The sequence below is a fragment of the Barbus barbus genome, assembly GCF_936440315.1.
Source record: "Barbus barbus genome assembly, chromosome: 23".
NCBI classification, from domain to species: domain Eukaryota; kingdom Metazoa; phylum Chordata; class Actinopteri; order Cypriniformes; family Cyprinidae; genus Barbus; species Barbus barbus.
In genome coordinates, this window is record NC_136751.1 from 15,982,545 (window position 1) to 15,996,240 (window position 13,696).

Genomic DNA, 13,696 nt, shown 5'->3' on the forward strand with positions numbered 1-13,696 from the left:
AAAGGGCCTCACAGTAAATGAGATCAGATCACAAGGCTACTGGATTCCAGGAATGAACAGAGCAGTAGCATCCCATGTGCATCACTGTGTGACATGTCGTAAGCTGAGGAGACCAACAGAAGAACAAAGAATGGCAGACCTCCCTTTAGAGCGTACAAATCCATCCCCACCATTCACATACTGCGGTATGGACTGCTTTGGTCCCTTTGTCACTAAACAGGGTCGGAAGGAACATAAAAGGTACGGCCTCATCTTCACATGTTTCAGCTCCAGAGCTATTCATATAGAAATGCTAAATGACATGTCTACAGATGCCTTCATCAATGGCCTGCGCTGTTTTGTTGCATTACGGGGAGCAGTGCGCCAAATCAAATGCGACCAAGGCACCAACTTTGTAGGAGCCAAGAACGAACTGAAAAATGCTCTAAAGGAAATTGACACCAATCGTCTGACAGTGTTCTTAGCTGAGAAGCAGTGCGACTTTGTTCTAAATGCGCCCCATTCAAGTCACGCAGGCGGGGTATGGGAGAGACAAATCAGAACAGTGAGAAATGTTCTTCGCTTAACTCTCTCACAGTCTTCTGACAGACTGGACGATGCATCACTGCGGACATTCTTTTATGAAGCTATGGCGATTGTTAACAGTAGACCACTCTCAGTTGACAACTTAAACGACCCTAACAGCCTTGCACCTCTCACCCCTAATAACCTGCTTACTATGAAATCCATTCCAGCATTACCACCACCAGGCAGATTCGTCAGAGAAGACCTCTATGCAAGGAAAAGGTGGCGTCATGTTCAGTACCTTGCAGAGCAGTTTTGGAGTCGTTGGCGTAAGGAGTATCTATCCAACATTGCCACCAGGCAGCGCTGGCACACAGCAAAGAGAAACCTGCGAGTGGGAGATATTGTCATGGAAAAGGCTGAAGATCTGCCCAGAAATGAGTGGCGGCTGGCCAGAGTTACAGAGACTACAACAGATAAAGACGGGCTTGTGAGACGAGTCAAGGTATGCCTTGGTGACCGGAATCTGGGAAAAGATGGTCGTAGACTCAACAAGCTGTCTGTCATTGAACGCCCAGTTCAGAAGCTGATCCTGTTGCTGGAGACTATCTAGCTGCTTCTGAGAACAACCAAGTGTATCCTTTTCATCATATTACTTAAATTTTAATATTCATTCACCTTAGTATGGACACTTTACGTCCGTTTCTGAGTTACAGGTTAATTTTTTATGTGAAAATCATTCGTAATTTATACTTCTTAACGTTATACAAATCACTCATGATTTGGTGGGAGTGTAAAGGACCATTAAATCTCCCTATCTCTGAAGTGGGCCGTCTCCTTTATCTCCAGCCATAGGGGGCGGTGTGGTCATGGATTACCTGAGAAAGGTGTTCTCAAAAGGGAACTCTTATTAAACCTCAGCCAAATGTTAAACCTGAGCTAAAAACTTTGTTTTGGTTTATTAATGTTTTTTGCTGAATGCTTAATGTTGACATTGTATTTTTATTTTTGTTTTACAAGAGCGTCCGTTACTTACCACACATGCTCTTATTTTGAAGTTGGTAAAAGGAAGTGCAGCGGCGCGCTGTGTGTATTTTGGCGCACTTTCTATGTGACGTGCCATTCAGATTAAAGCTACCAGGGAAGTGAGATGAGAGTTCTCCAAACTGTGAAAATACAGCTTTAAAAAGGGTTTCTTTCTGCCTCTTAGCTCCTGGCTGATGAAGGGCACAAGGTATCGTTTTAATTTTATGTTGTATGCTAAATTTTGAGAGACTAAAGTGTTTGTTTCGTTCTCCTTTGAATCTGTTAGTGGGCCGTTAGCATATAGGCTATGCAAGTGTGTAAATCAGTGATATGTTATGTAGAGTGTGTGTTTGATTGTTACTGTCACATGCAGAACTCAGTGTATTATTGTTTTGTTTCTCTTGATTTGAACGTCTGATAGATTGTTTACAGGAAATTAGGCCTTTATTTGGTCATTTCATATATTTTAAGTTTTTCTCTCTGAATTGAGATCGTCAGCTGTACAAAAATAATTCATAGTTAATTCAGTTGTCATTTAGTCCATTTAGCACTTTATAAGGAGATTGTTGTAATTAAAACAATTTATAATTTATATTCAGGTTAACTAAAGTACAATAAGGCCAGTACAAAGACAATTAGATTGTAAATGTGTGTTCTCATGTGTTTATGGAAATGTATAATTTGCAGTGAGATGTCTAATGTTTGTTTGTTTACTTTCATTTAGCTCTTACGGTGTTTCTGGGAATAAAATTCTTTTTAAACATCAGTCCCTGAGAGTAAACTGCATCTGTACAGCCGGGAATGCTACATAAATAGACACTACAGAATATAAAAAGTAACAGTATCCATATTTAGAATGAACTTAAAACAGAATGAGGGTCAATTTCAGTTGAACTATCGCTTTAAGAACACACAGAAGCTATGTTTATGTTAATAAGCAAAAACACCTACCATGAGTTCTTTGATGTAGTTCAGGATTCAGGTCAAAAGATGCAGTGCCTCTGCTCTCTCTTTCCGTCTGTTCTTATTAGCTGTGAAAAGAAACACAACCACAGGTCATGGCGCACATTTAATCACATCAAGCAAACAGCAAAGCAAATTCAAGTCCACAAAAGCACAATAAAACATGCAAGATGGAGGAAAAACAGCACTCCTCCACACTGAAGACTCAGAGGAAAGCTTGGCACAGGGCAGGTAGTAAGTATGAATCTTGGAGTGCGACGAGATTGAGGATTCATTATTGATGACATTCCCTGTGGTGCACTACTCTGAAACAGCATGTGCGTGAATTTTTCACTTTGCAGCTTGAGTAAAGAAATGAACTGGGACAGAATGAGCATCATACTAGCTTTAATCAATCGAAACCCACAACTGAAGAAGGTGAAATATTAATGGCTGCCATTGCTTGTCAGATCCGTTGCTTGGTTAATTGCTCTTTATTGTTTGACGCCAAACTGATTGCATTTTGCCTGTTATGCTTGGTGCTACTAATCTTGATTAGTGTCAGAGGTCATGAATAATTTATTAGAAACAGCATTCCTAGCTAATTACCTGTAGCCGATTCTCACTGTTGGAGAGGATCACCAACTGTGTGCAGCTAACAAGCCTAAATGCTTAAACTTTCTGCTATTCATATTGTTTTGCCACAAGTGTCTCCTAGTTGCAATGTGCTACTACTAGCCAATTAATATTGAGATGTTTCTGGCACACTCTTAAAAATAAAGGATCTTTCTTTTCTTCTGTGGTTCCATGAAGATCCTTTAACATCCATGGAGTGTTTCATTGCACAAAAGTGGAAAAGGGCTCTTTAGAATATTCTTCACACTAAGAAAAAATGGTTCTTTTAAGAGCTGTACATTGAAAAGTTCTTAGGAGAACCCCAAATAGTTCTTATGGCACTGCTGTAAAAATCCATTTTGGAACCTTTATTTTACGAGTGTGGCCACAAAAGCATTATTCATGATAGCACTGAAAGGTTTGTGAAAACTGCAGCAGATTTTTTTCTAAATAAGGGTAGATTAATGTAGGGAGAAGGATAACATAAAAGAGGTATAATAAAATCCAGGATGCTCATGTTTTAACTTAAGTAAACACAATGAAAACATTTCTTGAGAAGTGTTTTTTAGACAAATTCTGTGTTTCAGTTATGACCTGGCAGACCAGAATTCCCTTGTTCTCCAAGCACGCTACAATCCCCACAAAAATACATGTACAGAATATCATTAGTTCATACAACAATTGCTTCCATAGCGACACACAGGAGGAGAAAGTAAAGCTGCAAAAGAGTGCAACAGTCCATTTGCAGCATATTTAAGGGTTTTCCAGTGAAATATAATACCTACAATCATGAAGCAAGATTGCATTTACAAAGACAGCACTTCAAAATGGGGGGGGGTCAGGGAGGTTTTTTTTAAACGAAATGAGTAGTTACTATAATATATATATATATATATATATATATATTATGAGGTGCCAATCAGGAAATAATTATATAAGAATCTGAATATATAGATATACGTCTGAATATATAAATGTAAATTGTGAATATATAGAAGTAAACCTGAATATATAGTTATAAGTCCGAATATATAGAAGTAAACCTGAATATATAGTTATAAGTCCGAATATATAGAAGTAAATCTGAATATATAAATGTAAATTGCGAATATATAGAAGTAAATCTGAATATATAAATGTAAATTGCGAATATATAGAAGTACATCTGAATATATAAATGTAAATTGCGAATATATAGAATTAAATCTGAATTTATAGCAGTAAATTGCGAATATATAGAAGTAAATCTGAATTTATAGCAGTAAATTGCGAATATATAGAAGTAAATCTGAATATATAAATGTAAATTGCGAATATATAGAAGTAAATCTGAATTTATAGCAGTAAATTGCGAATATATAGAAGTAAATCTGAATTTATAGCAGTAAATTGCGAATATATAGAAGTAAATCTGAATTTATAGAAGTAAATTGCGAATATATAGAAGTAAATCTGAATATATAAATGTAAATTGCGAATATATAGAAGTAAATCTGAATTTATAGAAGTAAATTGCGAATATAAAGAAGTAAATCTGAATATATAAATGTAAATTGTGAATATAAAGTTATAGTTATGGATATATAAGTGTAAATTGTGTGTATATATTAGTAAATCAGAATATATAAATGCAAATCTGAATATATGTTTATTGTCTACATCTAAATAAATATATCTTTATTATCAGGCATGTCAAAAGACAGATGTTCTTATTAATTATTTTTATTAATTGAATGCATCAATGTGAATTTTGTACTATATTAATTACTGTAAGTGTATCACTTATGCAAACCAAATGAATTTTTTATTTTTTTTTCTGTATTTTACAAAAGGCTGGCCGTAGCGCCAAAAGGTCCTCACAAATCAACATGGCTGAGAGGGCTAGGGCAATCGTTCACAATTAGTGGTGGAAATTTTGATTCTTTCCAGAGACTCGTTCATTTTTCGTTCGTTCACCAAAATGATTCGTTCAGATTCGTTCACTAATTCGTTCAGTGACCATTTTTCCATATTACACAAATACGTCAGCATGTGTGGCAAAATGTGTTGTTCAACTAACGTATTTACTTGTTACAAAATAAAAACCGATTTGGCTTCATTAAAAAGTGTGCCCTTCTCATTAAATGAATAAAATAAGTCTAAATAAGTGATCAAAGTCATTACTCTTTTTATCTTTTAAATTACACTCTTTTCAGATGACCAATGCACAAGTGTTTTTTTATTTGTTTGCATACTAGGCTAGTTAACATTTAATTGTTTAGGCAGAGATTTACACGTTCAAATCTGAGATTATGTTAAACGAGGAGTTATTCTGTATGTAAAATATGAATATAAACAAGCGTGCACAGTACGGATACCTGTGCTTTGCATCCGCTTTCTGCTGATTGATGAACTAGATTGACAGAATGGCCGACCTACCCGGTCAACGAACTGGGTATAGCTACCAGTTCGTTCAATTCGTTCACGAACGGGAGATCTCTCTCTCGTTCAGACTCAAAACAGAGCCATCTCGGTCAATGATGCTATTATATTCGTTCGTTCGTTCGATCCAACCAATTACATGCCCCTTCTAAACCCGAGCTGAAATGCTATTTGCTGACGTGAGTCACGTGACGCAAATGAGATGGGATGACGTGACGCAAATAATCAATACTGCCATATTTTTTTATGTTTCACAGTTTTTAAACAAACAAAAGTGCATGACATGACTAACATAATGAAATATTTTTTTTATTTAAAAGTATGTAACTGTTCAAACATAAAACAACAATAATATAAATAAATAAAACAAAATGATAAAAAAAAAAAAAAAAATAATAATAATAATAATATAAAAAAATAAAACAAAGAACCAGTTGTTCGAACGACGAACGTAATAATGAGACGAGATGTATGTATGTAACAGTTCATTTGACTCTTTCAAACTCAAAGCAACTCAATGAAGGGCGTATTCGTTCACTAGATTCAACAAATCACATGCTCCGTCCTCGTATCATACTCGAAGGCTATTGGCTCGAGGTTTAGTCATTCTTTGACAGATGAAACGGTCCAGAGCTACGCATGCGCGCAATAGCGGCGCGCTGCGGTGGAGGGAGGAATTTCAGTGAACGAGAAATATGAGTCAATGGATTACGTGAACGAGAATGATTCGTTCACCTAAAAGATTCGTTCAAAAAGAACGATTCGTTCACGAACGTAACATCACTAACCCACATAGACTTAAAAGTATATTTTATGATTTACCTTTGTACGTTCCGACTTATAGAAGTAAATCCAAAAATATGTACTTATATTCAGATTTACATCTATATATTCACAATTTAAAATTATATATTCAGATTTACTTCTATATAATCGCAATTTACATTTATATATTCAGATTTACTTCTATATATTCAGACTTATAAATATATATTCACAATTTACATTTATATATTCAGATTTACTTCTATATATTCGCAATTTACTTCTATATATTCGGATTTACTTCTATATATTCGCAATTTACTGCTATAAATTCAGATTTACTTCTATATATTCGCAATTTACTTCTATATATTCAGATTTACTTCTATATATTCGCAATTTACTGCTATAAATTCAGATTTACTTCTATATATTCGCAATTTACATTTATATATTCAGATTTACTTCTATATATTCGGACTTATAACTATATATTCAGGTTTACTTCTATATATTCGGACTTATAACTATATATTCAGGTTTACTTCTATATATTCGGACTTATAACTATATATTCAGGTTTATTTCTATATATTCACAATTTACATTTATATATTCAGACGTATATCTATATATTCAGATTCTTATATAATTATTTCCTGATTGGCACCTCATAATATATACATATATACATATATATATATATATACATATACACATATATATATATATATATATATATATATATATATATATATATATATATATATATATATATATATATATATATATATATATATGTATATGTGTGTATGTATGGATGGATATATATACTATATATATTGAAATACAGGTAAATATATATACAGCAGGTAAAATAAGTATCGAATACGTCACCATTTTTCCCAGTAAATATATTTGTAAAGGTGCTGTTGACAGGAAATTTTCACCAGATGTCGGAATCCATACATACAAATAAAACAAAACAAATAATTTCAGAAATTAAGTTGTGTGATAAAATGGAACGACACAGGGAAAAAGTATTCAACTACTGAAATTTATTTAATACTTTGTACAAAAGCCTTTGTTGGTAATAACTGCTTCAAGACGCCTCATGTATGGAGAAACTAGTCGCATATTGCTCAGGTGTGATTTTGGCCCATTCTTGTCCACTCTTGTTTCATTATCATCATCCTGGTACTGTAGGTGTTGGGACTGAACCAGCTAATATTAATTTCCACCAACTAGTGGCAGGATTGCTTTCTAATTACTGATAGATTTCAGATGGTGTCTTGGCTTTCCATGCCTTTTTGCACCCACCTTTCTTCATGTGTTCAGTACGTTTTCCCTGTGTCATTCCATTTTATTACACACAACTTAATTTCTGAATTTATTGGTTTTCTTTGTATGTATGGATTACTTTGTGGGTTGTTACCGACATCTGGTGAAAATTTCAAGTCAACAGCATCTTTAGAAATATATTTACTGAGAAAAATGGTAACGTGTTCAATACTTATTTTACCCACTGTGTATATACATACATTTTTTATTAACAAAATGATGTGATTTCAAATTTGATGCCTGCTACAAGTCTCAAAATAGTTGGGATGGGGCATGTTTACTATGGTGTTGTCACGGTGCACACACGAGGAGGACACAGGAACACGCAAACGAGGACGTAAACACAAATAATAGTCTTTACTTCAAATAAGGCAAGTCTTACAGACAGGAAACACGGGGGGTAACAAGTAGACCAGACGAAATCTAACTGAACAGACAGGACTAATATACACAGGTAAATCATAGATAATGAGACGAACACGGCTGGACAAGAATTAAACTAATGATTACATTTAACAAGGACAGGAAACAAACCAAATATGGAAACAAGAGGCAGGAACACATGACACACACGACAGAGGACTGACAGGTGTAGCATCTCCTCTTCTTTTCAAAACAGTTTGAAGACGTCTGGGTATCAAGGTTATGAGTTTCTGGAGTTTTGGTGTTGGAATTTGGTCCCATTCTTGCCTGATATAGGTTTCCAGCTGCTAAAGAGTTTGTTGTCATCTGTGATGTAAGGCACCTATTAAGCTCACGTACCCATTAAGCAAACTTTAATTTTTGAGATCAGATTATATAAAGAAAAAATAACTTATTATCCTACTTGATGTCTTAACCAATTGATGTGTTTGTTACTATATACTTCCTATAATTTCAAGTCAATCGGATCATTGCACACTGAGATATAGGTCTCCATGTGCTCACACTGTCTGGCGGCCATTTTGAAACCTGTCTAAAAACTTTACCCAAAAGAGACCCTTAAATGTGTGTTTTTTTAGATGTTTAAGCCTTTATTTTGGGTAAGTTTCACTACTTATTGTAAAATTAAGAGATTAATGTTCAAACTTTTGCATATTATTACCTAGAACATGGATGTGGTAATAATTACATTAGATCCAAAAGATAGTTTTGGCAACACAGCGCAGATGCTACAGAACACAGTTAGCTGACTAGCTGTATAAGATTGTGTGCTACGCTAACATATTACTTCACAGGCATTACTGGCTTATACTTTTACATACATTCACAAAAAATTGACCACACAATGAGCAGAGCTAAATATGACCGGATTACCACAGCACTTTCTGTTGTACAGTATCACAAGAATTTACCATTGGATGTTGTATGTGGTTTTTGTGTGGTAATTCCAACACAGCTAAATATGACCGGATTACCATAGCACTTTCTATATAGCATGAACTTACTATAGAAAATACAATGTGTTGTATTTGTATGGTTTTTGTATTGTTTTTGTGTGAAATTTCCAAAAATCTAGCTGGCAGAAATATAATAGTTTGTGAAAAAGTAATGTGATATTTTTAAGGTTATTATAAGATCTGAATTAATATATGATAAAAATGCCAAGCTGTAATCAACTGCTAAAAGTATTTTACAATATAAACAATTGTCTGATCTCACTTTATCATAATTGAAAATTTATTTTACTGAAGATACGCACATTCAAGACGAAACATTAAGGAAGAATGGTATTTCTCCGAGGAAGTAATCGTCAGGTGGCCCGCTGTGAGAAACCAGATGTCTCCGTTTTTTTGCTGGTGAGTAGATTAAGTGCTTCTGCTGTACTTTTATGTGCATATGTTATGCTAACTGTGTTGTATTTGTCAGTTTAATTTACCACGCGAGCACATATCACTCTATTTAGATGAGATAGTAACAAGTATTAACATTAGTAACAAGTATCAACATAACAAAACTTGATTTAGACCGACTGGAAATAACATACAGCTCTCCATAAGAGTTATTTGTTCATAAATTGGACACTGAAATTGCCAAAAAAGGCCCAGCTCAATAGCGTCGTGTTCGTAAACTGAACTACAGTGGTGGATCAGTACATAATATAGCAGTTTTCAGTATAGCAAATTAATCGGTGCAATACACTACCATGTGTTTTCTGTGTGAGTTAAACAAGTAAAGAGTGCTGCTGCAGAAGTCTACTTTTGTTCGGTATTGTACTGTACATGTATTTAGGTAAGAATTGTCATTCATATAGATTGTCTATCCTAGCTTTAAATTGCTGTATTGGTTTTACATTTAAAAGGATATTAATGAGTAAAACAAAAATCTCAGGTACTAAGTTCAATCAGCTGACAGCCCTATTGTTGACGTGTTTTTATATTACAGAGTCAGGCCTGGATGAATCTCTCTCTTTAAGCAGGTTGAGATTAACTGGGAAGATAAAGTCTGGTGCTGATGTACCCGGTATAGGCTAAATGAAGAATTGTAAAACCGAAAAAGCTCAGATGAAGCTGAAAAGACTGTCAGCTCAGCCTCAGTAAGTATGCTCTTTTTGCCAGTCACACATATACATACATATATATATATATATATATATATATATATATATATATATATATATAAAAAAAAAAAAAAACTGAAACAAAGACTGGACAGCATTTAATGCAGCAACTAATTAAACACAAGTCCACAAGAAAACAGGCGGAAAATAGTAGGCTAAATACTATAAAACCGTCAATTCCAGTTTTTCAAAACACAATACCACAAAAGACAATGAATGTTTATGCTGCTTATGTATCTTTTCAAGGCCCCTGTAAATGAATCAGTTCAAGAGATGCAAAGAAGAATAGAAGGGCTACCGGAAGAAAACAGCGGCTCAGAGAGGAACTTGAAAACTGTAAGGGACAAATTAGTGGACTGATATCTGGAGTCACATCTTTCAGGTATTTATATTTTATCTAAACAAAAACTTCTCACAAAATTAGGAATATTATAAAGCAGTTACAGTAAATAGTAAACAATATGCTCTTTAAGAAGTTGATGCAGTTGTATAGAGCCAATATTTACCTGATCTTAAAAATGACTTTGATCTGTCAATACAGTCAGGTTGATCGTGTTAAATAACCAGTTCATTTAGATGTTACCACATAAAGTTCTACAGTGAAGTGCAGAAATGATGCATGTGTTGTAAATGGCAACTTCATTGATTACACTCTGTATCATTTTAAACATAATCTAAAGTCTCTAGTATAATGTTTTATAGAAAATTTCAAAGCACCTTTTATATTTCTCTAAATTGTTTATAAGATAAAATAAATTGTTTATATAAAAAATAATTAGTTAAAATCTTGTTTCAGAGATTCTTAGATTCTCAATGAGCTGAGAAGGCTAAGGACGTGGTACGACCTCAATCTGAAAGTGAGGTAAATAGAAAATTGTATTTAGAAAAAAATCTTAAGTATCAATCTTCAAATTTGATTGACCTGTTGGTGGTCCAAGACATTTCACTGTTTGTATTACTCTGTGTTCACAATATTCCAGATTATGTATGTGGTGCACAGTAGAAGCAGGTTGGGGAATGGATTGATCTGAATTGAGGAGCATATTTTTTGAAAGCCCTCAATGCTCCTATTTGGTGAGTAGGGAGCAGAAAAAGAAAACCTAGAGTGGAGTATATGTTTCTCACATTCTAAACACACTCTTTGTCACACACACAGTTTCATAATGAACTGAAAACATTTGTACACTTCTCATGATAATATAAAAGTTCTCTATTAGTGTTTTTCACAGTTGCTTTGGCAAAACATCTGTCAAACAAACTAAAAATGAAGTGTGTTATTGCTCCGTGCCATTGTCATATTGCAAAATGAAAGAACCTGCGTGTAATCAGGGATTTCTTTGATGCACGCAAATATACCAGATTTACAGTAATTATCTTTGGAACTATTGGTGGAAATTAAGTTATTGGTACAATAACAATGTTTGAATTTTCCTTCTTATGGCCAATAATATATCATCTGCTGATATGTCATGCATCTCTACTCCCTATTAATTACATTTTTAATGTACTGTTGTAAAAGAGAAATGTCAAAATTGCAGTCATGTTGTTGTTTTATCATTGTTCCTATGGACACATGATAGCTGTGCTCATATTCAGAACAACAGCAAAACAGTACAACATGGTTTTGGCTTTGGTCTAATAATTTATAGACTAACTGTCCTGGAATCTTTTTTTTTTTTTTTTTTTTCAGCGCTCCCACAAAGGAATGTAGTCTGTGAGTTTTTATTTTTTATTTTTATATAACACTATATCAGGGGTATCACACTTGGCTCCTGGAGGGTAACTGTTCTAGCTTTGTTCTAAACCTGCTCCAACACACACATTTCAAACCAACAGTTTTCAAACCAACCTAAAGGACCGCTTGTCATTTATTTATGTATATTATTCATGTCCATTTTTTTTTTTTTTTTTTTTCCAGAAAAAGTGAGATGTGCTTTCCCTATTCTCAGCCTCAGACTTCATGACCACGAACCGTTGGCTAAACGTCTGATACATATGGCACACAAAAGTGGAAACACTTCAGGAGTTTCGAAGTCGTCATCGGATTGGTTGAATTATACAGGATTTCTGGGAGACGTGTGTGTCGCGTTCTTTAACGTTCCACCTGGAAACAAAGATGCTTTGATGCCAAACTCCTCACGAAAGGATCAACTAACCGCTGGATTTTTAAAAGTATGTGAAATATTTAAAGTTCCTGGCATAGAATCTGTAAAATATGTGCCGAGAGTTTTACACCGGTCTGTTATTGTGGCATTTCCACGCCCGAAACTTGACGCTGAACGAAATGAACTGTGGTTGTTTGACATGTCGGTCAAGAGGCCTCATGGGCGGGCCTTGGCCAATAAAAGCTGCCATGGATTCCAGACCTTCAGCCGTCAGTCTGAAGCTCTGGCTACGCGAGACAATGCTTTCCCCTAAAGTGGACACAAGATCCCTGAGAGAGGCTGCTCACAACAAATTAGCAAATGAGCGAAAGCTTAATTGTGAGATGTTAATGTTTGAATACTGTGAATTTTCATGCTTTGTTTAATTGTGCCTTATATTGTTTTGTGTCATATACCCTAGTTTGTACTGTACACAGATGATGTTGTTACACATGCTGAATAAATGTTGAAATTTAATATGGCAGATGTAGTATGGTGTCCCATTTTTGTATTTTGTAACATTTTTAAGATTATGACTAGAAGTATGCTAGTAATACCACAGGTCTATGACAGAAAAACTATGGTTTTCTTGCAGGAATATCATAGCAAATTAAGTGTTACCATAAAAAACCCTGCAAAATGATTACAGGAATACCACAAAAATATAACAAAAGGACCACAGGACTATTACAGGAAAACCAGGTATTACTGCAGAAATATGACAGTAGTACCACAGGAATATCACAGATATATTACATCAAACAAACTAAAAACGAAGTGTGTTATTGCTCAGTGCCATTGTCATATTGCAAAATGAAAGAACCTGCGTGTAATCAGGGATTTCTTTGATGCACGCAAATATACCAGATTTACAGTAATTATCTTTGGATAATTACAGTAACTATCTCTATATTACATACAGTACAACAAAAGTGCTGTGGTAAAGCGTCCCAAAAAACAACACAATACCACGTAATTACCACACAATTTTTGTGTAGTACTTTTAATGTTTTACCACATGTAATACCACAGGTAATTTTTGTAAGGGATATTACATGAAACGTAATAAAAATTGTTGCTGCTCCAGTTAAGCTCAGAGTGCTTTCTTTAAGCTCTTCCACATTGAACGTCTATGTAAATACTTCATAAACAGACTTTACATACTGATGCTTGTCACTTTAAGTTAAATTAATCGATTTTCTATTAATTCTGTCAACTCAAATCTGCAGACTGGCTCTGACCTTTGGCAACTAGCATCAACTTTTCCAGACTGTAAATCTAAAATCGGGGCAAAAATCATGTAGTGTATTCCAGCCTTAAGAGACTAGATAAGTTCACATCCATTTAAAAAGAGGTTTCATAATGAGGTTAGTTTCTGTGTTCATCCTCAGGAATTAAA

At 34.5% G+C, this 13,696-nt stretch overlaps 1 protein-coding gene across 1 annotated transcript in view; it reads right to left on the reverse strand.

Moving 5' to 3' along the window:
* Positions 1 to 13,696, reverse strand: part of LOC306842874 (tetraspanin-18B-like) — a 69,392-nt gene that overhangs the window by 35,438 nt on the left and 20,258 nt on the right. The window contains exon 2 of the mRNA XM_079374025.1: positions 2,482 to 2,561. Coding sequence (XP_079230151.1) covers positions 2,482 to 2,484 — 3 coding nt within the window. The 5' untranslated portion in view covers positions 2,485 to 2,561. The remainder of the gene's footprint in view (positions 1 to 2,481; positions 2,562 to 13,696) is intronic.